At 30.6% G+C, this 27841-nt stretch overlaps 1 protein-coding gene across 3 annotated transcripts in view; it reads right to left on the reverse strand.

Annotated features, from left to right (window-relative positions):
• LOC132734000 (semaphorin-1A-like) overlaps positions 1-27841 on the reverse strand; it is a 69319-nt gene that overhangs the window by 16546 nt on the left and 24932 nt on the right. For 2 of the 3 annotated variants that reach the window (XM_060720702.1, XM_060720700.1), the window contains exons 3-12: positions 27649-27754; positions 27354-27405; positions 27035-27103; positions 19444-19566; positions 18607-18621; positions 16772-16865; positions 8468-8587; positions 6848-6936; positions 4826-4964; positions 4279-4645 (exon numbers count right to left, since the gene is read on the reverse strand). In XM_060720702.1, the coding sequence (XP_060576685.1) occupies positions 4279-4645; positions 4826-4964; positions 6848-6936; positions 8468-8587; positions 16772-16865; positions 18607-18621; positions 19444-19566; positions 27035-27103; positions 27354-27405; positions 27649-27754 (1174 nt within the window). The remainder of the gene's footprint in view (positions 1-4278; positions 4646-4825; positions 4965-6847; positions 6937-8467; positions 8588-16771; positions 16866-18606; positions 18622-19443; positions 19567-27034; positions 27104-27353; positions 27406-27648; positions 27755-27841) is intronic. The other variant, XM_060720701.1, reaches the window with a different exon arrangement.

Below are 27841 nucleotides of genomic sequence, written 5' to 3' on the forward strand. Positions count from 1 at the left end.
CAATTATGAAATTTTCTTTTTCATATTTATGACAAAGTATAATTCAGAAGAAATCAACAAATCTAGTCTCAACATGTGAAATCCCTTCATTTCTAGTTCCAGTATGTTATAATTTATTATTCTATATTAACAGATATCTGACTGTTTTATCAACCTTTGTAGTTTTCAAGGTTTATTTAAGTTAGTATAATGTAAATGTAGGGTAAACATAAAACAAAGGTTTGGCAAGGAACTGTAGCCAGTTCAGCCAATAAATTATCATGGAATAAGATTATCTGGTGCTGGAGAGATTATGTAAACAGTGCACTAGAAAACCTAAGTCCAAATTATAAAATAAATGCTTCTGGTTTCATCTGTAAGTAAACTGTTATTGTCACAGAAGTTTCTCTTTGCATATAGAAGAAACAAAGTAGTGTTTTTTATCCTGAAATTGACTTGAGTACACTTTTGAGACCAATAAATTATCAAGGATTGGCAACAAAATTTTAACAATTTAGTAATTCTGAAAACCTGAAATATCTGTATTTTATTTTACTTGGCCTATCCATATGTAATGACGTAGATAGAGAAACTCTTTAATCCAGTAAGAACTTCAGCAAGTGCACTTCAACAGCTTTGCCAACAAACTGATTTTTCTGGATACATTTTCTGCAGTCTGCATTTTCTGAATATTCTATTCATGCCTTTTGATTAAATGCTGCTATTTTCTCAACAGTAATTTTGGTTGTGTTATTTAAAACTTAACACTAACAATTATTCATGCTGTTGAGTACATTTTTTGCACTGTTTCTGTTTTAACATGCAGAAAGCAAAATCTCTCACACATAATTAATAAATTGAAAGAGACTTTAGTTAGAGCATTGTGGTTATAATTATTGGCATGTACTACTGGGGGAAACCTTAACCTTTCAGATTTGCACTCATACTGGCTAAAAAGAAATGGTATCAAAATAATAATACTCTTTTTTTACCTTATTTTTTTAAAGGCATGAAAACTTTCACTTGTTGTTGTTGTTGTTGTTGTTTTAATAAATATTTCAATATTTTATTGCAATGAAATAGACAATAATTCTTTTCAAGATTGCCACTCATCTTGCCATTCATCATATTCCTTCCAAATTTAGAATCATTTCAAGTCAAGTCTTATAAATTCCATTTCCAATTTGCTCATATAATTCTCCAAGTTGTTCCCAAAATAAATTACTTAATTTACATCACAAACAAGAATATTAGGCTTTCAAGAGACATTATTAAGGTAATTTATCTCAATAATGCAATTGTTCTCTACCTCTGACCTCTACAACACACTGTTATGTTCAAATCTGGGATATTTTATATTTTAAGCATAATTCAATACCCAATTAAAAAGAAGCAAACAGAAGACTCCAATTTCTGTCAATTTTTAGCACAAATAGATTGAATTTATGGTGTTTTCCTGACAATTTCAAGCATGAAATAAACAAGACTGTTCATGCAATTTATTTACAGCAAAGTATTAATAATGAGCATAATTATGAGAGAAACCAGGAAAAAAAACTAATTATACACCTGTATCTAATTCTTATTTAACAGTTTAGATAGCAAAAGTTCCATAAATCAAACATCATGATATATTTAATGTATATCAAAGTGAAAAACTGTTAAAACATGTCATAAAATGTCATTTCTATCAACATTTCGTAAGTAGCGTGCAATCAGAAATACTGATAGGTCGGCTCATAATGTGTTAATTTTATTGGCAATAAATCTTCAGTAAATTTGAGTGACTTTATTATCTCTAAAAGCATAGATGTGGAAGAAGTTATTAAAGAATTATCTTCTCTCCCGGTATCTTGTCAAAATCATTTTACTGTAAACAATTAAACAAGTAAATAGCTGTAGGGATAAGTGGGTTTCAAAACAAACTTTGGAGGCAACAGTCTATAGAATAAAACATATACAAAAAATATATTAAGAATGAGGAATCATAAAATATCACATAAGCTTTTGTAAAGTGGTGTTTAACAGTTTATTTTTATGCTCTATCAATTTAAATGACCCATATACAAGATGATGGTATCTATATATTGTCATTTTGCCTGACACCAGGTGTCCCATGAACGTTATTTAGGTATCTCTTTCTTTAAATATATCTAACCTTTCAAGTTTTTTATTTACTAAAGTGGTTGTGTTTTCAAAAGAGGAGGTCATTGACTTATTGATTAATATCATAAATAACATGATCAGAGAAATAAAGAATTACCCGTAAGATTTACAATGCTACATAATTATCATTAATTCATGATGCTTCATGAAGTTCTTGATATGATCTCTATACAAAATTTACATTTTCCTTTTCCATGACAAAGTTAAACTGTTTTAGTTTTTGACTATGCATTTGACACTGATGGTTTCACAACCACACTTTCACATATTTTTTTGCATAGACCTCAATTGTCAAAATCCATAGATACATAACCTATCAGTTAAACAAGTGCAATGTAACCAACCTTGGTGGTTTACCTCTGTGACCATGATATACAGATGTATGAATAAAATATCTTCTTTTCACTTCCCTTTGACCTTAAAGAGTGCAATTATTATTGTGCATCCTTTAATTCTGAGTCACAACCTCTAACCCAAAACACTTAAATAATCTCTAAACCCTTTTACTATTCTTATCATTCTCTAGGCTTATTCATTGGACTTAGAAACCAAAAATCATGTGACACATGACATATAGCATGTCACATATATCACCCTAACAACCAGTTGCCATGGTGACCTTAATAAATTAATTCTGTCCTTTAACTATATCATATTTTACTTCTCTAATGTGTTTTTCAGTTTGTAACATAAATTAAGCAAATGTTTTTTTTTGTATAATTTGTGTATGCTATTGGCTCATTAGTGTAAAACATGACCTTCCTCTTCTCATTCAATATAAAGCAAAAAACTAATTTTTGTATCAATATGTTAATTTGATCACTTTCATTTATCATGTATTTTGATGTATTATGACCAAAAAAAACTCCGAAAAAAAGAATAATATAATTTATGTTTAACATATATTTCACCGTAATGTTCTTGACATGATGTTATGATTCATTTTTTACATGTTTTATCTTTGGGTCCTTTCTTTGGATTTGCATGACTGGTTATACAAGATATTGTTTAATGTGAAACCGTTTTTTAGCCATTAGATGATATGCTTACATTGAGTAGGGGGGATTTTTTTGTAGATGTGAGCAAACACTACATCAGCAAGTCTTGCTCAGATCTCACAGACTGAATTAAAAATTCAAATTAAAACAGATTCATTTCACAAAAGTAAATACCATGATATATTGACAGTGCAATATTTTATGTTTACTTAAAATTTCTAAAATACTCAATTAGGTTCAAGCAATGAAAAATTCCCTGAGAACCCAAATCTTGTAAATAATTAGTTTAAACTTCTATATCATTTTACACCATTCAGACACTATTATAGCCCAAAGAATTTCAACAACATGTCACAACTGTGGTGCTTTGCTCCTTTTAGAAAATGAGAAGTTATATATCTTAACCTTGTCTAATGCACCTATAATATAAACTAGGTCAGATTATTTTTTTCACCTTATGCATTAAATGGATTTACAGGTAAAAGCCATGTTTCGCCTAATTAATAATTCATGAGATGCCTTTTATTTATTGCCTAAAACTCAGGGGTAGGGCGGCCTCTACGTCAAACCGGGCATAAACTAATTTATCTACTGAAATACATCCAACTTAATATAACGTTGCAGCAAAGCAATATAATGCAAAGTGAAACGTACTTAAATGCATGAAAGTTTGGGTATAAATGAAATTTGATGTTTCACACTTATCATATTGATAACCTGAAATAACCCCTCTTATATATGAACAGGACATAATTTATGGGACATAGGATATCTACATTGAAGATTACTTTTTCTTATCCATACAACAGTTTTATGGCCTCCTTGTTTGAATATATTTCTAATATAAACGCCTAGTTTCATATTACAATCTACAGATTACATGATGCATTTTCTGGTACTTTAAAGTAGGTATATAGTGGATTTGAATACAAATTGTATTAACAGTGTTTTTGTATCAAGAAGTAGTTCACTTATCAAAGAGTCACTCTATTAATGTTGAACAGAAACATCTGAGTTAATTTAGTATTTTTTAAATATTTTAATGCAATCAAAATTTTCAATTTATACTTCTAGGGGAAACTCAAATATAACATATGTTCAATTGATTAGTGAAGGTGTTTTTTTTTTTACTTACTTTGCCATTGTCTGCATAAAGACAGGAGCTCCGCCCATTGCACCGACCGCAGTGTCCATGAGAGGATGTTCTAAAATAAATCTCATGTTCTTGTCTGGGAGTGACTGGCTGTCACTGTTGCACGTAGTTGCAGGGTGTGGTGACACGGCTTTATCCAGTGGAATACTCAACCAGTTTGATGTTGCTGTTTCCTGACCTTTGAACTTTCCATGGAACGCGTTTTTAACAGCATCGTAAGTAAATGCACAGACTGCAGAACCTTCTATGCTGTTATCAGGGGTGTTAAATACACCATAGAACATTTTGGTACGGTTTTCGTTGCTCTCTGTTGGCATGAAGTTACCACTGTTAAAGTCTGACGCCGCCTCTGAAAAGATAATTTTAATAATTTTTTTATGCCAAAGGTTGACTTCATTAATGCTTATGAATCACATGACAAACAATTTGCATGTTAAATCGATTCTCATATCATGAGCAAGACACATGTATATGAATGAGACAAGAAGTTATTAACATTTTATCAAAGAATTAATAAAGTTTAACTTACGGAGTTCATCAAATGGGAAAGGGATATCACCAGGAACAGAGCAGTTCAAACGAGCCTTGAAGAATGATGTCCACACTCCTTCATTAAATTTATCACCTTTGTCATTTTTGCAGATTCGTGCAATTCGTGAAAATGTAGCCTGAAAAAGTCAAATTACATTTATATTTTATTCGACCTCATTTGAAAAATAACTAGACTCTGGAAAAAGGGATGTTTGAAAACACAGGTTTGTCTGTACTGTTACAAAAATCAGGTAATCTTCAGTATGGAAAGATAATTGTGTAAGAAATAGAAATTCCCTGTACTATATTCTAACTGTCTACAACTGATACCTTATCATAAACTGTATCTGTATCGTAACAAATCCTTTCAACAAAGTATGTTTTATTTTCTGCATTTTCTATCATAAGATAATCTAATCTTTTACCAGAAAATGATAATCTATTTTTATTAGAAAAACCTCATCTGTACAAGTAATTTCCAAAAGTCTTATCAGCTTGAAAGCCCATTTGTTTACAGTAAACATTGTATTAGAAGACCACCTCTGAATAACAACTTTTGAAATTGAATAACTAATTTTAGATGACAGACTGATTTGACTAACTATCCAAGCACTTTCTGATAAATGACCATTGGTGGTTACAATGGTTAACAAATTTGTGCTACTTCAAACCACCTTTATATAAGTTAGCAGACACCAAAATTATTAATCTTTTATGGCCATTCTGTTTAAACTGTACTAGTTTAAACATATAGACTAATAGATATCTTTTTGCAATTAGAATAATAAAAAGACTTTTAACTTAAGATTATTATTTGAGAATACTTAAAGTATAAACACCTTTAACGATTATACACAATTACACTATAAACATATTGAACTGTATTTGTAGAGGAATATCAACTTTCATTACATATAAATACATGTAATGAACTTGTGTATATATTTCTTAAGGCAATATCTGAATGCATTACGCAAAATTTCAAAATGACATACCTTAATTTGCATAATACATTTTAAAAGATCTTTGATTATAAACGGGATGATACTGAATATAATTTTATCAACAAAAATCAGAATTTAACGTGTCAGACGCAAGTAAACCCTGCTCATCCTTTACAAAACAACATTTTATCAAAATATGCATAAATTTACACCAAAGTTTCTTTTATTTTATTTTCAAGTTCTCTTTAGAAATTTCAATGATATGGTCAACCGCGAAATATGAAAAAATATAATCTTAAACAAAACATGTCATACATTCATAACTGATATGGATAATACGTAATTTATGTAAATGAGATCTGTGGTTTTATAGTCTTCTTATTAATCAAATTTATACATGAAATGTGAGACTTCTTCTTAATGAAAACCTCAGTCATGTGAGCTTTAAGAAATCTTTATTTTTCTTTGGTTGGGAACACTGCATATGTCATATGGTGTCTTTCCAGCTGTACTCTAGGAGGAAGACCTCAGGTGCCCTTCTGTGCGTTATTTCAGACACGAACGGGCACAGACATTTTGTTAGCTACCTGGATAGCTTCCTCACATGAAAGAATCCAAAGTTCCTGTCAGGATTCAAACCAGAAGCAGTGAGGGGCAAGTGGTTTGAAGTCAACAACCTTAACAACTTGGTCACGGAAACAATTGTCATGTGATGATTGGTATGAATGTATATCAACATGAACACTGTTATTTTGTATTATGCTGTTATTTTATCAGCCTTATTTGATTGAAATAAAATGTCTGTCTTCTTTATAAGATAAATCTGTTGAGCAGTCTATTACTTGTACATACTACCAAGTCAATTTTCATATTTTAGCTCGCTTCAAAAAGTACCCAATCATAGCTCATCAATTGTGTTGATGTTTGTCTATCTTTGAAAGAAATATTTCTGGGCCAATTCATCAAAACCAAAAAATGTGAAAAACATTTTAAAAAGACATTTTAGATAATTTAATAGGGAAAACAGATTCATCAAATCGGATTATATGCATACGATGATTGTGATTTATACATACCTTTCCACAATTTATGTTTTCAACAGCATTTTCTCTAAATAAGAAGTACACCTTATCATCTACATCAAATGCACTAACAAAATGAGGATCTGAAATAAAGAGAAAATGAGAATTGTAAATTATAATTCACGACCATATTGGTAACATATCATAAAGCTGACCCGATTTTTAGGTCAACTAGATCATCCCTAGGGGAAGTTGTAGCAGGTGTGGGGGAAGATTCTTATATATTTTGTTGATGTGTTAAAATGGTTACATGCTCCAGTGGTTTTTGAAACTGTTTATTTTTATTATGATATTGTACTGTATCCAATGTCTGTATAACTTACATACCAATCACAGTGTGCGACACTATTGCGCAATATATAACAAATGGGAAGTTCACAAAATTATGAAAATATCTAATCTAAAATTGTGCTGAATCATAAATAGCCATATTTCTATATTGAATATTATATGATGTATAATATATTATCACAACTAATATTTCACAAGCTTCTCCCAATAAATTATGTAGAGTGTCTTAAATTTACCAGAATATTGCACATGTGGGAGGAAATCTTCTACTGATTTTCTTAAGGGCACAAAAATACATCTATTTAAGTCTGAAAAACTGACACAAAGTGCATGAATTTCAAAAATAAACAGGGAATATTGTCCATCCTTAGATGAAGAGGTGTTGTCTTTTTTTAGAAAACAGAATCTGTTTTTGGATGTTAGTGTGTCCTTTTATAGCCTGTCAAAAATAAAACGTGAAGCTCTCTTTAAGCGTCTGTTTTAAAACCCTATATCACTTACATAAAGATAATGAAAACTATCGACTTTCACCCACAATTTGAAATGTCATGGTGGGTACAGTTTATGGCAGATGACAAATTTCTGTCATATAGGTTCATGCCTTATTATATATTTTGTCTACAATTTGATCAAGTTTTCATTTTACAACAACATGGAATTCCTAGACTTATTTTTTTCTTTCTATTTCACTGAAGGCTCATGAGTGTATACGAAACATATTCTAGAAAAATAATTGGATTTAAGCAATTTAATCAAACAGTTTACTGAACATTGTACAAACCAGATCTAGATCGTGACTATTATTAGACAAAAATAGCTTATTTTCCCATGTATTAAACTCAGTATAAGAACATAACAGGAAATCTTTTGTCAAAATGCTTTTTTTCTAACTCATGTTTCGTCATTAAATAAGATGATACAAGGTCAAATAAGAAAAAGTTTTTGTATGTATTATGACAATCTTTTTGAATGAAGATGATCTCAAAGTGACAATGTCACATGAATAAGTTGAAGATGTTGGCACAGGCTACATTTTGATGGAAACAAAAATTACCTTTCAAAAAGTATGTACTATGGTTTATAAAGATAATAAATCTTTAGGAGCAGACTAAATCTTTTGGAGCAGACTTCATTATTAACAGTTATGGAAAGGCCTTCTTGTTGTAATGGACCATAAGGTCTCTATAATATCTTACAAAGTTTGAGAAAATGGAACAGAAAAGAAACACTTACTGCTGGACAGGCGTTGTTGTTCTATTGGTACATAAGTTCCTTACAATATTTTACGAAGTTTGAAAAATAGAAAGGAAAAGCACCACTTACTGCTAAGCATGTTAGACTGATGTTGTTTGGTTCTCAGTCCAACAATCTCGTGGTCGCTCATCAAGATAAGGGGATCACGTGCTTGCGAATCTGATACTGTTGCCGAGTACAACTTTCCTCCTGAAACAACATCATGATACATTAATACATTGGTAGACATACTGGTATATAGTATGATCATTGAAATATATCATTACAAAGTTTTTTTTAAAAAGTGTTATTGACAGTAAAGGTGCCAGGTCATGTCATTATTCAGCAAATACTGTGAAATTGGAAAATTCAGCACTTTCAAAATAAATGGATGTACTGTTCATTATCAAATAAGACTGTGAATTGAATTTGTGCAAAGGACAGTGGGTATACTGACCACTTTAATCACCCAATTTTTATGACATTCAGACATCTGCCTCCATATCTCAATTAATTTACTTAATCTTTACAATCAATTAAACTCACTTACTCTGCAAACAGTGAAATAAGTCATTCACAGTGGTTAACCTGTCATGGCAGTAATACAATTATAATTTATTATGAACAGTTATTTTTTCAACCATTTAATCCTGAATCCCTGGGGATAAAAGCTAAGATTGTCTAACTAGAGTAAATCTGATTGTCTACAGGGGACGGACAATGAGTAAAGAACCCACTTGTCTGGCTACAATAGGTCTCGAGACACTAAGTCTGTATCGTTTAACCCGTCACTTCAAATAAAAACCTTTAATTTACTACCCACTATACTTCAATATATCTTTCACTAAAATCTCTTTTGCCAGTTTATTTGTTATAATACATGTGTAGTGTGTTTTATGTCTTTTAACAAAAAACATATCATTTGGCTGTCCCTTCTCCCTTTCTTCAATGTCTATGTTTACTGTTCCAAATAATTTTAGAAACATTAAAATAATTTTGAAGAAATAGTTTTGTCTAAACATAATCCTCCAGAAACTGAAAGTGATTAGCCTTTGCTACCAGTTTATATCAAGGCCAGCCTGCACTTCCATGCAGTCCAAAAAGGAAGCTGGACAAGTCCATTTATGAAGGTTTAGGGTTAAAAATATACTATATTTTTGTGTACATGTATACATAACATAACAAAGAGGTATTACGAAGAGGAGATAGATGATTTATTATAACAATAATGCAGTGCCAAAAAGATTCTAATCTAAACCTTGATATTGTAATATTAATTAAACTGTAGATCATTGAGCTGGAAAGCTTCTTATTTCATCCTGATTGAATACAGATTAAAAAACCCACCATTTTTATAATATTTATACTCTTTTTCTTCTGCTTTAAACTATAACTTTTACAAATTGTGTGCAGGTAATTTCCTCTAATCAATTTCAGAATAATCAATTTGTCCTAAAATATATGTCTCGCAAACTGTCCAAGCCTTTTATTCACACGAACAGAATAATTATGTGACGGACAGATCTGTATCAATCGGCTTAGTAAGAGCAAGTTTAACAGTCTCTAGATAATAAGAAAGACCTCGTTTTAATCCTAAATTGACCAAATTAGCAATATATAGACTGACAATCAAATAGTAGACAAGCTCTTTATCCAGTCTATTTGGCATTTACAGCAATTTCATTAATCAATCCCGATTAGGTTTCTCACAACCTGTACCCTTCAGACATAAATAAAGTCAGATAATTTGGGGAAATCGGAAACTAAATTATTCTCAATTGTAACTTAATTCTACTAAATTGGGGTCAACAAATTGTCAGCGATGGTCCCTATCTGGGCATTTTTCCATTTTGTAACATGAGAAACTGACCAATTTATACCATATATCAAATAAATAGTCATTTATAATTATGCCATATAGACAACAATATATCATACTTAACTATGTCACCTCATATATCAAAAAGTCATTATTATACTACAAAATCTTGTTTTCACAGTTCTTTGTTCCATTTGTTGTTGTATTTTTTGGCATGATTATGTTCCCTCTTATAGTTGACCACTTTATAACATCTATGGTACATATTGCATTACTAAAGACCAAGTGACAGGTTCACATAGGGGATAATTTGTAACTTTTAAACAAAATTCATAATAAAACATAATAGATAAACAAAATGCTTTTTCAATGAAAATTTGAGCACTAAATAAAAGTTAAACAAGAGTAGTATTGTTGACCTTGTAAGACATCAAGAAGGTAATTTATCACTATTTTAATCATCAACTCATCATTAAAGCCCAGCTGGTCACTGATGTAGAAGTTTGATGGAGATTTCATGTGTGTATAAACACAAGGCTTACTACATCAATCATTTTTTTAACTTTGGTCATATCTTCACTCCATCAAATCAAAAGAAAAATTCAAGGCCCCAGGGGCACCTAACATTTTGATAAAGCTCTTCAAAAAGGAGGTGATTATCTCCTATCTGTATCTAAAATTATCTCCCCTAGCTATAAAAAACAATCATCACTTGATTTTATTTTAAAGTGAGTAAGTAAGTGTTATTTAAATAGGGAAAAACTAGAAATGTGTCATCATGCCACGGATGCCCCCGCATGCAGCCAAAATTTCAGATGGTGCATTAATTTTTTTTTTTCATTTTAAGTTCAAAGCCCTTAAAACTTTTCAATGTTAACACAAACCATTTCCATACAACCTTCAAGGCACTGAAATTATTCAGTCTTAACCTTTAGAAAAAGCATATTGCATATTTGCAGCCAAAGTAATGGCTAAAAGAATGAGTGCTGAAACTGAAAGTTCAAAATTTTTCCAACAATCAGGAAAGGTAAGTTTGTCTAAAATCATTGAACCACGACCAAATTCAAACTTAAACTGCTTATTCCTAAGATGCATCTATATTATTTTCAAAGTGAAAGGAACATAACTCTGCCAAAAAAACATCAAACCCTGACCAAATTCCAACTTGACCTGCCCATTCCTTTGACATATCCATATGTCAAATTAAAATTAAATGTAACACTGTTAGGTAGATAATGAACAGAAACTGTAAATTTCATATTATTTCCAAAGTGAAAGGGGCATAACTCTGCCAAAAATCATTGAACCATGACCAAATTCGAACTTGGCCTGGGCATTCCAAAAACATATCCATATGTCAAATTTGAGTTGAATGTGTTGTACCATTGGGGAGATAATAAACGGAAACTGAAAATTTCATATTACTTTCAAAGTGAAAGGGGCATAACTCTGCCAAAAATCATTGAACCATGACCAAATTTGAACTTGACCTGGGCATTCCATTGACGCATCCATATGTCACGTTTGAGTTGAATGTGTTGTACCTTGAGGGAGATAATGAACGGAAACTGAAAATTTCATATTATTTTCAAAGTAAAAGGGGCATAACTCTACCAAAAATCATCGAACCACGACCAAATTTGAACTTGACCTGCGCATTCCTTTGACGCATCAATATGTCAAGTTTGAGTTGAATGTGTTGTACCGTTGGGGAGATAATGAACGGAAACTGAAAATTTCATATTATTTTCAAAGTAAAAGGGGCATAACTCTGCCAAAAATCATCGAACCATAACCAAATTCGAACTTGACCTGTATTTTCTCATAACATATCCATATGTCAAGTTTGAGTTGAATGTGTCCAACCGTTCTTGAGATAATGAACGGAAACTGAAATTTCATATTATTTTCAAAGTAAAAGGGGCATAACTCTGCCAAAAATCATCGAACCATGACCAAATTCGAACTTGACCTGTATTTTCTCATGACATATCCATGTGTCAAATTTGAGTTGAATGTGCCTAACCGTTCTTAAGATAATGAACGGAAACTGATGATGACGGAATGACAGAATGACGGAAGGACGGAAGGACGGAAGGATGGAAGGACGGAAGGACGGAAGGACGGAATGACGGAACAGGGTAACACTATATGCCCCGGCCATTACATGGCGGGGGCATAAAAATTTTTTTCCCTTATTACAGAAGCCGACTTGCCAGAAAGATTTTATAGCTATCAAAATGTATTAAAGACTTTTAAATATGAAACCCACATTTCTAAATATCATTGATATGAAATATTCATTATTCCAGGCTATTCATCTTTTGATGCAGTTTTCAAAGGTATTTCCTGATGCTAAAACCATTCTGAGAAAACGAAAAATCAAAGACATTATAATTATATAAACAAGGGAATAACTTCTTCTCTTATAAAATATGTCTCCCTAAAGTTTCATGAAAATTTTCCTCAAGGCCACTGATAAATGAAAAGAACAAAAGAAGACCAAAAAGGCAAATACAAATATCTATCTCTTCAAATATAATGTAAATATGGCTGACAAAGCAAGAAGCTACATTTACCTATAATTTTCTAAATGTCTATCACCCTATATAGAAAATTACATATAAAGTCTATCACTGTGTGTAATATATTACAGAAAATTACATCATTAGCTTACATAATGCAATAGTCATCTGCTAACTGCAGCAGACGTCACAAATTAATAACATCAATACCTGATAATGCTTGCTATTAGTTTTCAGGTTTCTTCACAAGTTAGAGTTTCCCACACAGAGAAATATCAAAATAACAGAAGACTCTGATCACAAAAATAGAAAACTTGCGTATCTTGTTAGTAAATTAAGAATCTGTTCCCTAAATGACCTTTCATGGCATTATATTAAGATACTTTAGCGGTCACTTGAGGATTTAATATTTGCCTTTTTATTTACACTTTATAGTATTAGAGTAATGTCTGCAATTCATTGAAACATTTTTTGTTATTTTTTCTATACAAACTTATTGCTGAAGTTTTTAAATCACAACAGTTGACTATAATATACTAGTAAGTAAGTAACAACTTTGTTTAATGATGCTAACACATTTGGTTTCCCCAATCTTCCAAGGGGCCTCAGCTACATATGAATACCTATATGTAAATAAGTAAGTTTATAAAAACAAAAACATTTCCTACAGGAAACAGTAATCTTAGTTTTTACTTTGATTCGGTATTTCTTAATTTCAACCAAGCAGTATTATCATGTTAACACTTGGCTACAATCATTTCCTGCTGGCATGTACTCGTTTTATAAATGTTGACATATATATGTAGAATTACAACATGTTTGCTAATATCTATCATCCTAACTTCATATCATATTTTATAATATGACCTTTATATCAGAATGATGACCCTCATTAAAAATAAATGCACTCATTAAAGACGTCTCACCTGTAACTGCATGTTACATTTCTAATTGCAGGTCATTAAAGATAATTTATAGTAATAATAAACACATAGATGGAGGAATCTGAAATGACCCCAGATATACCTTTGGTTGATTTCTGGACATTCCCAATTCCCATTAAAAATACATGATCATTTTGATTTGATGACACACAAAACATTTAATCTAGTAAAAACAAAACTTTCCTATAGTGAAATTCATTCTCTTTTTTATTATTTCAAGCAAAGGAATGGGAGGGATATAAAAATTAATTGTTTTTATTATTTTGACATCAGATTTAGCATACAGTATGTCAAACAATGGTATGATGTTTTCAATGTCAACAAGATAGAAAATCAGGCCTTTGGCAATTGCTTTGTGAAAACAAAATGCAAAAATGTTTAATATCTTAGTGAGCAAAGTTTCAGTTTCATTGTAAAATGTAAATCTGCAGGGCATTTTTATTACACTAGAGAACATATAGATCACCCTGTATTTCAGTGACCTATAAGATTCATAAAGATTTTTTTCACATAATCAAGTTTTAAGAACTTCTAAAATTCATTTCATCATCATTTTCATATGATATGAAAATCTGTTGTTTCTTATGTTAATTAAAACATTGCCAATCATGAGGGCAATAGAAGATGACTGTTTGATTGTACAACTGATCATTGACATGTAAAAATGGAGGACAGCTCTCCTAGACAAAAATGACAACCTAGTATCAAAAAGTCATGTCAACTGTCAGTCTGGTTAACACCCACTTCATTATGAAGCAGTCAACTCTTCACATTGATGAGAAAAATCAGTCAACTCTTAATTCAACAGGAGAATAAATAGACTACTCTTTAATTATAAAGGAGAAAAAGGTCATTGTCATACAAACTTGTTGATAGGTAAGAGTAACCCCGTTAAACAATGAGTTATGTCCCTGCTACTTCACACTTAAATAATTTTCCTGAATTCTCAATACTTAAACAAATCAAAATTTCAATTCTTAATAAGTACATTTTCTGTGAAGGAGATACTACATGTGGGATATCTACCAAACAAAGCAAATCCACCATTGGTTTATTTAAATTTAAATCAGCCAATCAGTGGCCAGTATTATTTATGAAGAATATTAAAACTAATTTAGGTTAACAAAATTACCCTAAAACAATCAGTTCTTGAAAAATCTGATAGAACAGGTAACACACGGTCAATTATCAAGAATATCAAAATAATTGGAGAAATTATCAGAAAAATTACCAACAACAAATTATCAGAACTATTTTCACAACATCACTTAAACAGTTTACAGTATTCCACTTAAGGAAGGAAGCCTTATTAACTGCCGAGTCTCTAGTTTTTGTTTTTATCTCTTAATGGTTCTCCTTAGATATTTACATAAAAGCTTTGTAGTGCAATTAGAATCCAATTAAAACATTCAAGCGGAAGCATTTCCTCTCAATTTATGAATGAATGCAGGCCAAAAATAAAAGTTACAACTTGTAATTTGCATAACATTTTCTTCTCATCTATTACAACATGTTCTTGGCACATTTAGCAAATACTTCTTTAATGTTGCAATCAATCATTGCATATGCTTTGCATTCATCCCACTTGAGATTTTATGCCATATTTCTTCTCTGCCTTATTTACAATGAAAGTAAGCAATAATAAATTTGTTGATGAAATTAAATTTAAAATGAAGCAGTTTGAAATTGAAGTGCATTTACCAAAACAACATCTAATTATATGATAAACAAACATTGCTGACATAAAATCTCAATTTATGAGTTTAAAGTGTCATATAGTACCATTTAGTTGTCATTAATCTTATCTCTGATCATTTTTCTGTTGTTCTTCTGCAACATTTATTGACATATCATACTAGGTGCAGGCATTATTTTAACCCATCATGAGAATTACAATTCCCAGTAATGATTATGTATTAAAAGTTCTGACAGTGCATTTGAATTAACTTTCAAGCAAAATGACAGATAAATCAATGGATCACTTGCCTCTTATTCTTGCTCATTGTTGCTCATTTATTGTTCTTGTGGCTGATTTCTGCCTGTTGGGCATCAAAGTGTACCACAAAAGTGATTGATCAGATTATTTAGACTATAATTATGAAATTATTGACAACCCTAACATGAAATTTGTTTTGACATAAAAAAAATTGTTGTACATCAAACAGTGTTGCCAGAAGGCATAAATTGTCGTCTGCTAAATGAAAATGACAGGAGGTCGCACTTAACTTACTGTATAACAAATTGGTCAATTTATATGGAAGATGATGGAAGATGACATTGATTATGAAAATGAGCTTTTGATCTTGTGTTGCTTGACCATTCAGACAGAAAATCACCTTATCATTCCATTAACACTAAATAAACACTTATGAATATATTACTATCATTATTATAATCATAGAGGCAAATGAGCAACAATGATAGATAATGAAGAAATGGTCATTACACTAAAGTGTGTCTCGATAACAATCTATATATTGGGGGAATACCATTGAGGAATTATTGTCACTGAGAAGTTGTCAGCTCATCATAAAATATAACCAGTTTATTGCCATACTGACATAACCTGTTCTTTATGGTCATTGAGTTACGCAGTGTTGCCTTGCACCATTTATATTCTTTTAGCAGCTATTGAAGACTCATATCTTGTCAGAATAGGATGGGTTTACTTCCAGATATTGTCATTCTAAGTGTTGAGGAATTAAGCCATTGTTGACACCAGTAAATAAAACCTAAAGATGTTTTTTTTATTCTTGAAAAACTGTTTCCTGGCAGGAAATTTTATAATTGTTACTAAATTACAGCTTTCAGAACTTCAAGTGATGCCAAAATTCTTTTTTTTTAGGAAAAGGTTTAGTAATTAATACTTTCCCTCAATAATCTTCCTTTCAAGTTACATCAAAGGGTATATCTTATTGCAGTTTCATTTTCTTGTAATTTAAGTAATAATGTCTTATGATGGGCACTAAAACAAATTAGATTCCTAGAATTTAAATTTCATCTTCATATTATTTCTATGAATTTTTTATGATACAAGGATTATCTTCCCTATTTTTTCAAACTGCTCTCCATTTTTTTCCGCCTGTAACTGACATGTTTAACTTACCAGTGTATATAGCTGTACTGTTATGTTCCGGATCAAATGGAGCCTTCCCACGTCCCTGCTCCTCACTGTCAGAATAATATTCAGCAACTTGCATCTGCAACAACAAAAAGAAAAATAAAACAAATAAAATATTTATGCCCATTTTGGAAACCATTATGTATTCATTTAAAATAGCATTCAAAGTCAGTTTGAATAGCCTTCCACAGTAAACATAATAAGATTTGTGACATTTTTACCAATAAAAGATTATCACTTTCTCCCCAGAAAGCATTCAAGAACAAGTAATATAACTCTGTAATGGCTCTTGCCCATAATTAAAGTGTCCTAGAGATCTTCAGTTCTCGGAGACATGTTTTTTCAGTGTGAGCAGTCATACTGCTGTCAGGCTAAATCAAATTACAACATTTTCAATGTTAACAATTTCCTTTAAATTTTCTGGAAATCTTTTCCAAAATATACAAAGACTTTTTGTCTGAATGAACTCAACATAAATTTTTGTTCACAGTGATTAATAATCAATATGACAGGACTGTTTCTCCCATTCACTGGAATTGTGATTTCCGTCACAGTGTCGTCACAACTAGTGATCAATGGGCTCGTTAACAAACTTACTTGCTTCCTAATCACCTTCAAAGACTTTCCCCACAGAACAAGATGCAAAACTATAGTTATCCTTGTTAAAACACTGAGAGAGAGAAAGAAATGTTCTGTCTACAAAGGTTCATTAAATTTACGTGCAGGAAGTTCCAAAAACAAACATGCAAGATGCACAAATACAATCAATAGCAAGATTGTCTGATCAAGTAAAATCAATTACAGCAAATGAGACATAGACATGTGTAGGGATAATTAGAAAATTTTCTTCGCCATCATGTTCTTGTCTTGCTGGCCTGAGATACAAATGATTAACGTATTTGAACCAAGGTCTTTCATTTCTTTTTAACTGCAATTTATTTCACAGGAGTCACAAATTAATACTATAATACTACTGAAAAAAATCAAATTCTTGTTCTATGTGCACAGTATTATACCATTTTCAATAGTTCCAGTGTACATGTAATATAGATTGTCATCATGGCAAATGGTATGACATTTTGTTTTAAAGGTTAGATTTATATTTAATGTTTATAATCCTGAATATAGGCAAGATTTTATTAATATGATTATGAAATAAGAAAAAAAAACATTAAATTTTGTTAGTTGCTATCAACCAAAACATCAAAATTGCTGTAAAAACTAAAACATCCAAACATTTTGCATGAATTTCACGGCAATATAAAACTGCACATGCCTGTTAGTACAAAAACAAAACAAGAGTATATAAACATTTATTATTAATTATTCTATTCTTTGGGAATGTCAATAACAATATATTGTTTAAAAATCTCACTAGATGCTTTCATAATGCTCTAAAAGCTCACTAGATGCATAATGCCATTTTTGTTCAACTGTGCTGTAAATTTTCAAAATATTACTAAAAGTACTTTGAAAAATGATGAATAAGTATTTAAATCTTATCTAAGAAAAACATTGGCTGTTTTTTTCTATTAGTATTCTACATTTTATAACCCTATGAAATAATGTACATGGCTAATAATAATTATATATTTGTGAATAATTTAATAATGTTTGTAAATAATTGTTCTCATTAGTATCTGGTTGTCAAGTGATATTACTATTGACAATTGCCAGAAGAGCTGGTAAAGTATCTTTGAAAAAAAAATTAACAACAAAAGTAACACAGAAGCTTACAAAAAATCTTGTTGAAGACAGATTAATAATATAAACATTCAAGCATTATAGAAACTTGCAAGATGCATTTGATTTTGTATTACCTCTGTAGACTTTTCCTATAAAAATGTAAATTTTGCCTTGATAACTTAACTCTTCATTAAAGAGAACAAAATTAACCTATGCATGGTAATTTTACCTCCTTTTATGAAGAGTTTTTCATCTTCTTTTGAAGAGCTTCTTTCAAAAGCCTTTTTTAATTTTCTTTAATAATAAAGTTACAGTTAATCTTGTGATACTTAATTTATTAAAATAAAATCATTGAATGATATGTTTTAAAAGTACCAGGTATAACCAATTATACTCCACAATATGCGACCATTACGCTATAACTTGACACCATTGCTTTTTTACGTATGTCAAATGAACAGATAAATCTTACACAATACCCTTAAACATCTTATGAAATATACCTTTATAAAAGACCTTATTTTCAATATCATTTTACAAGAAATTGAATTAAATCAAGGCTAAATGTCAAAATAATCCCCAAAGTTTTGGCTTAAGTCCAAATGGCTTTATTTTTTTCCTACTGTTTATGTAGGGTACCATTTTCTTCATGAGTGCTTTTTATTTTACAGATGTTTTGTAATTTTGAAATCTCCAAAAGCCGGTATACATATGTATGACCCTTAACTATTTAAACTAAAGATGAAGGTTAACTAACATCATTAGTTTTGCATGTACCAGTTGGTTTTTTTTAAATACTAAAAGGCTGTTAGAAACAAAGGATAATTTTTACCCATTTACCCTTAAATACCATGTTAAAAGATACCATAATCAAACTTTTAAACCAGAGGTTAATTGAAGAAGCTGTAGGCCCCAAACCTATTTAACAGGCAAATGTTTCTGTTTTATCTTGGCTCATGCCTGATACTTACAGGAAGGTTTTCTTCTTTATACTCATAGGTTTTGCATGTTGGTTTTAAAGCGTTTGTACCACAGACAAACAACTTGCCATCATCCATCTTGCCCAGTACTTGAATATAGTTCTGACATTTGCTCTGAAAAAATACAAAAAATTCTTGACATGAAATGAAGCATTAATGTTGTAATTTTCAATTTGTAAAAGAAACATTTGTTCTTTTGTGAATTTTATGAATTTCTCAACAAACCTTTATCATACAAAGACACTTTACATGCAGTAAAAATACAACAAGAAATGTTTATAATGATCTACATAGTCAATTTGTATAAATATTACAGAAATAAGCACAATTTTATAAGACAAGTGAATTGGTGATTTAATCAAACAATGTTCGGTTGTGATAGTCTTTATTAATTTTAAAGAAAAAGCTAAAATTGGCATAAATATTTTGAATTTTTATAAAAAAGAGTGTTTCAACTTGATCAAACTACTGGCATCTTTGTACAAATCTATCAAGACACTGGATGAACATCTAAAAACAATTTAAAAGAATTGTGCACATCTTGTTCATTTCAAACATTTCTAGACAGTTCTGGGAATAAGTCACACTTATCTTAGGTACCATGAATTAGATAAGATTTAAACAAAATTGAAATTGAGTGAAATATATCAAACAACTGAAGAGGACCTCAATATTACAGAGACACTTTGCTATATTAAAGCTCTCAAAATGCCGAGAGAGCTCTTGAAAAGCTCTTTTATATGTTGTATTTTACTTCAGTTCTGTGTTAAAAGATGCCCTATATTTTCATCTTCCAATAAAAGTATACTTAAAGTATACTTAAACAAGAATCTTAAAAATCTTATCACAAAACATAAATCTTGTTGACATCATAAATCTGTGTGAAAATTTCAAGTTTATTTTCACATTTGAATTTTCCATACTGTTCACTAAATGCTAACGCTTAGCTTCCTACTTTATCATACTATAACATGAATGTTTTTTTTTTCTTTTTCCAAAAGAGAGAAGATCTCTATTATTCTCATTCAATGTCAAAAAGTTAAGTGATGCTTTTTTTCTTAATTAATAAAATGTGCATTGTAGACAATTTCTGGCAACATCAGGCATTGATTTTCTTACACCTAAATTGATAATAGTTGAGTAATAGCAGACACATGCAATATCTGCTGACATTACATTGGCTATCTTTATCCTTCCCTCACTTTTATATGATTGACAGTGTCTAATATTTGCGTTTCATTCCAAGAAAATATTGTTATGGTCTATATGATATGGAACGGTCTATTACTTGTGATATATAGCACAGAATATCGTTGTAGACTACATAAAGATTTTGGTGAAGATAAATTCATTCTCCAAGACAAGATCACAGAACTAATCTATATATCAACCTGACAACTAAGTTACTTATTGGATCAGAAAAATTAGGTCGATGGCATGGATAAACCAAGTTTCCAATTATTGGATGACATTAATTATTGATGTCTTTCCAAAAAGAAACAACGCAAGCCTTGTGGTAATTCATCAAAGCAGGTGCATTCAGTTGTGTCAGTGTGTAATTGATCCAAACATTTGTCCTAAATCAACAAAATATGCTTTAAACAGATTTCAAACAAGGGAAAAAAACATCTAAAAGATGGAAAAGCTTCCCAAAATAATTCAACTCTCACGTTCATAGAATTATCACAACCTTCATTTGGTCTATAAACTCCAATATTTTTAGACAGTCTACTATTTGAATTTACAGGAAGTATTTATCATTTACTAACAAAACCAAACTTTTGGTTCTGATACTGATATATTATGATGTTTTGCTTCATTGAAAATGAATACATCTTGGCAACACAATTGTTATAAGATTTCTTGATAAGCCATTTAGGCTTTCTCATCATTCATTTTATACAATCATCCATGTAGATATAGCAGGGATTATTCTGACAACTGACATGTGAGGTGGGCAACATCTTAACAAAACTTATACCAACAGGTGGTAAACAGTATCTTATATTTCTGAAAAATGATAAAGCATAATTTCCATACAGTAATATAATTTTGAGTAGGTCAAAAAACTTTCAGCATTCAAACATAATCAACATTTTCTCTTGAATATTTTGAAAACATTTATCAACAGGAATAAGTTTACTGACCTTCAAGTGTTTACAATCTTATACAAGCCCTAAAATTCAAAACTATACATAGTTCAGTGTAAACTGTTAATTTCATTGTAATTTCTAAATAAAATTCACAATACAATAAAAATCGTATAAAATATGATAACTCCCAATGACAAGTGATAAACTGGCTAAATTAATCTATTTGTTTATTTTGAGGAGTACCAGTATACTGTCAGGATATAATGAGAATATGTTTTATTTTGTAGACAGTTTTTGTTTCCAGGCAAATATCTAAAACAAATGCACACTGTTAAGATGAAACTTCCACAATTATATTCATGGAAATTCAGATTGTTAAGTAAATTTGTTTGGCAAGAAGAAAGAGAAGTTTGATTCTGAGTGAGCTAACTGATAAAGACAGAGTAGTGACAACTTTCGCAATTGCTGTATATTGACGATCATGACCATTTCACTTAATGTGGCGACAACAAAATATTCATTGATCAGCTAAGACAATGCATCTTAACATCAAACATCCACGCTGCCTGACAGCCGAGAAAAACATATTAGCTCATATAATGAAGGAACGGCCAGAATTCCAATACATTCCATCTTGTCATCGATAAAGCATAAATGCCGTGAGGACACAGAGAATCAAAGACAGGAAATAATCTTGTTAAACTTCTCCCTTTTGTTGATGACAGCACATTCCTCTAGTTGCAAGTACTTTAAAATTGATCTGATTTGGGTGCGCTTGAATTGATTGGCTTTTGGGTGTGCTTAATTAATATTCTAGTCAGGAATGAAGCGATTTATGCCACATCTCTAAAACTGACTTTCAGCTTATTACGAAGATCTGACTGTTGCTGGACATTCTCTTAACAAAACATCAAAGTTAAAGTAGAAACAGAAGTTCTGAATTGAAAGACCTGAACACCATATAAAGTTACCATTCCTAAAATCAACACTAAAAAAATTGGGACAAAAATCAAAATTTAATCATTTAAAGACTGATAAAATTTGTGGATAACAATGGAACCTTCACTTCTGTCCTTCTATCATAAAATCTGGTAAATTTTTATCTTTAAATGGTAATTTGTCTCAATAAATATTTTTACATCGAAATTTCGTCTTATTCTTGGGAACTTTGTTTAAGCGCCCCATATATCTTTTTTTACTGCATAAAAACTGGGGAGCAATGAGTCATATAATAACGCAACAGAAGAATGCCATTTATCTCTACACCATGAAAACCTGGTAGCGGCACCAAATTTGCATTTTTCATTAACTCTGTCAATATTGGCTCTCCAAATTTTGAGTAACGAGGCATTTTTGCCTGATCATATTTTTCAGAAATTGCAGAAAAGATATTATATTTAAACATTGAGCCGATATTAAGATAAAATAATGGCCAAGGGAAAAAAATGGAACATTACTGAAACTTCGCTGATTTAGTTCCTGGATATTGCTATTATATCTGTCCCTTTCCTATCAAGCCCTTAGGATGAGTCTAAAATTAAATAACCGACAAATATTTGGAGTCTCAATGTCGAAAAATAAAAATCTGATGGAGATTCTTCACAAATAGCCATCATTATTCTCCCTTTACAGTGTTTAAAGTGCACAAAAAAAATTCCTAATTAATTGATTCCTTTCATCATGTAATAACAATCAACTCCCGCTCAATTTTTTTCTTTGCCGGCAAACAATATTATTGAAATTGGCGCTTTATAACTTAATTACTATTTGACTTTATCAGTTGTAAAATATTTATTTTACATTTTACGAGTTAAAGAAACATTTGCTGTGCATTGTAAACAGGAATCAATTTATTGATACTGGTTATTTACAAAATTAAGGTGTTGTTTGAAGAATTCATGGTGGTGCAGACCAATTATTTACAAACGATTTCTGCACAATTAGATCAATAGGGAACACTTTATATAACCTATTGAAATGAGTTTGTTTTTGTTTAACAAAACTTGTTCCGGTTAGAATATTGTGCAAAGACACCTAAGGGCAAATATACCCTGAAATCAAACGACTGAGGCTACAAGCAAACATCATGCTCAAACTTGTTTAGAGTAAGGTGACATTGCTTTCAATGTATATTTAACAGCAGCCATCTTTGTCCGAAAAGCACACAGGGTCATGTCATGCATCTTGTCAATATGATGACTATGACTGGATTTTTTACTGATGATGCTATGAAAGTATAGGGGAAAAGAGCATTTCACTAGAGGCACTTTATAATGGGCGAACACGATTTCTCGTTTTTGTTCTACATGTTTGTCATCAAAACCTCAACTCTTGTATTATTTTCCATTAAACTACTTCAAATGTGAAATATATCACAATTACATTTCTAAAATTTAAAGATTTAATCAATTTAAAAAATCAATTTCAGGTAGTTTAAATTTACTTAAGAAGATATGCATTCACCAGTTAAAACTAAAAATAAAAGGTCTATTCATAAATTGACCTTTGATGTTAAATATTATGACTAACATTTGCGATAATCTTTCAATATTTAACAGTATTAATTCACATTCAAAACAATGGTCCTTTAATTAAAACCCCCCTTTGTATTGGAATTTTCAAAAAGATCTAGTTCAATGATTAGATATTATTTAAAGATTTTGATATCTTTAAGTGATGGAGATGAAATGTATACCAATTTGAGGTTTCGATTTGTTCATTGCAAAGTTTAAGGATTTTGAACAGCAGTAAATAACAATATATTTGATGTGTTAGAACAGGTGTATTTTAAATTAGATTTAAAAGCAATATCACCTGAAAGCCAAATAGTTTATTTTATTTCCATGTAAACAGCTACTAATTTATAGTGAATTGAAGTACAATTGCTAAACTATAATCTAGGGATTTTAATGCTAAAACCTTTAACATAATGGCCCCCAATCCAAGCAGCCCCATTCAGGTGCCCACATCGCTGCATTAAACTTTCCCCATCCAAGTACCCACAATCTAGGTCACTTTATCGAAGCATCTCTATCCACATCCCAGTACTCAGGTATCCGTATCACATCCCCTTACCTCCATCCCCCATTCAGGTATACCCACATCCCCCATTCAGGTATACCCACATCCCCCAATCCAAGTACACCCATCCTGTGTCCCTATCTCCATGTTACCAATGACCCAGCACCCTCATTTCCCATTGTCAAAAAATACAAATCAGGGCAAGAAACTGAAAATTTCAAATTTACTTTTAACTCAAATAGTTAATAAGAAATAAAACTGTGCAGTCTACAAGTTTAAATAATTTAAGGACATGTTTTAGCAGGTTTTTATTGCTGGCAATAAATAATTACATAAAACCTGATAAAGTTACTCTCTAGTAGGTATTGTAACTCTCTTTTGATGCAATCTCTGATAGAGATATAGTCTCTCATGAAAACAGATTATTAGAGTCTTAGAGATTAAAATATAATAAAATCTCTAAACCCTAAATTATATGAAAATGAAGTCGAGAATGGTACTTAAAAAACGTGTCGACCTAGATTAACAGGTGCGTTGTGTCCTATATAAGTATATCCATGCTCATTAATATTTCATTGCATGTTGTTATTATGAGACTGCAGTAAAAGTAGTCCCGGCACAAGAATAAGACCCTCAACAAAGTCTTTATTGTTATTATACTTCAAAATACATAAAATAAAAACAGATTTTATGCATGAAAACACTTCTTGTGGGGTTTTATTTCTTTACAAGACATACTTAACAAGTCATATTGTTTGTAAACAATACAGGTTTCAAGATTTTCCATAGACAAAAAGTAGTTGTTTATGCAAATAATTTTATTAGAATATAGTATCATGATTAACTTTTTAAGCCTTGGTAACCCAAGCTTTGGACTATATTGACTTTAAATCCTATCAAATTCTAGGTAAAATATACAATATATGTAAGATATCAGAAAATACCAGGAACAGTAAGTAAGAATGGTAGGAGATGGTAGGAAAAACAGGCAACTATTTCAAGTTTCTTTAATAGCTGCTTAAAAAAGTTATTTTTTTTGTTCACACAGTCATTTCAAAATATCATAGTTATGTTTTAAGGAGGTAAGTTTTAGGGAGGTAAATTTTTTCATAAAAAAAGCTTATCTCATATTCGATGAAATAATTATCGGTTTCTATGATACTGAATTTTTTTTTATTCTCAACACATATCTAGGCCTTCCACATAAAAATACTTTATTATCGAATATAACCAGTATAATCAGTGTGACTGGTAAGTTATAACTTTTCTCAGAGTGAAGTCGAGTGAGGACCATGATTCTCCCACCATTTACTTTAAAAAACCTAACCCGCTAAAAACAAGGAAAAATTGCCTGTTATCTAAGATGAAAACTTCTCAAATAATTGCCTTAAATATACACTTCTATATCTGTCATATTTATTATTAAGATATCATGTTGTCAGATATTATTTAACACTATTTGTTGCTTTTATGCACACAGTTTTCTCGTGGGAGACATTTCCCGATTGATGTTACATCATAAACTATCAAACGTCAAACAAATGTATCAAATCTCTTAAATATCGGACATATTCTATCATTATTTATTTATTAAAGTCAACTTCCATGAAAATATAAAACAGAATTTGATATGTTATTGCTTTAAAATATTATGGAGTGAGTCATGTAAATATATACAATTGGATTCAAGGGAAATTGATAATAAAATTTTGAAGTTTCCCTTTTATCAAACAATTCATTATAAGATAAATTTTAAGATAAATTGAAACAAATACATAATAGACATAAGAGGAAGTGGAAGTTAAAACGAAGAAATTCCACTGAATCTTACATTCATGAAACTCGAAATTACTTAATAATATTACTCATTTTAATTCATCATACAGATTTATTTTCCTCCCCGCAGGCTTTAAACAATGGAAACAGGTGACCATGTGGCTTTCATAATTTATCTTCATGTGTGAAACAATACAAACTGTTTAATGCATGCCGCATTAACAATAGATGAAGAAACCTTTCCCAACTTCCTGCATTTTAATCATTTTTCTATATTTTAATTAATCATCAATTGTCTTTACTTCCAGACACTTGAACAAATTTCCGTAAGCATTTCTAGATAATGACAATCCTTCATTGACCACAACCAAGGTGGAGGTAATTTTTCACATGTCATAGTATAATAATTTAATTATTCTTTAATATTCCTTTTCAAAGAAAGAAATACACAATAAGCTTCCACTTAACACAAGATTTCTTACAAAAGTAATTATGTACATGTATTCTGTTATTCATATCAAAGAACCCAGAGTCTTATGTCATGTAATGTCAATTAGCTTTTCTAGGTATAATATACCCCCAAACAATGCTTTCTCAACTTCTCCACATGTAAGTGAAACAGAAGAGAGTGCCATGACAAAAACATCATAACCTCAAATGACATTAAATGAACCTCAAGTTTCAAAACTTACTTTATAAGCTTCATCCACCTGATTCTTGCAGTCTGTTTGATCACCACTGATAGGCTTCCATACTATTTTCTGAAGAAGATTAAAATTTACATGTTCAATATATTTCAAAACTGACATCACATAATTATACAGTTCATGATAAATATACAAAAAAGAAGCACAAGCAAAATTTAGATTTCAGGTTTGGCTACAACTTTTAAAAACATTGACAACAATGAAGTGATAGGTAAAATTTAGACTTGATGTTCGATAAGTATTTTTTACAATGTGTCTCCTTTAAGTTGGACTTGAACATCTTTCAAATAAAATATCAACTTACTCTGTTATAATCTGCTTTTAAAGTTAACATACTGATGTTGTACATATTATTCCTGAAAGAATAAAATACAAGATTGAAATAATGCAAGTACAATATACTAAATGCAAAGTTAGAAATACATTTTGTGATAAAAATCAAATCAGTAACATTGTTTTACCCTAAAGAATAACAAAGCAGAAGTTAAGTTCCTTTTTTTGGCAAATACTGTTATGACCTCTTATTAATGATTATACATATATAAATTAAATAAATCAAAGAAGTAAAGAAGTAATCCAAGAAAAAAATAGTTCTATACCTGCCACCAACAAGTAAATGATCACCATCATTTAGAAGTGCTTTAAAGTAGTCAACATGTTCCCTGTCACCTTCAAACAATTGGTACCCTTCATTCTTTACCAATTCTGAAATAGAAGAAAATGTATTTTTACTATCAAGCTATAATTTATTTACCACTTCAGTGTCTCTTAATATTCTCTTCTCAAATTGCT

Source organism: Ruditapes philippinarum, unplaced genomic scaffold (genome assembly GCF_026571515.1).
Source record: "Ruditapes philippinarum isolate M1 unplaced genomic scaffold, ASM2657151v2 ctg1181_1_1_1_1, whole genome shotgun sequence".
Lineage (NCBI taxonomy): Eukaryota > Metazoa > Mollusca > Bivalvia > Venerida > Veneridae > Ruditapes > Ruditapes philippinarum.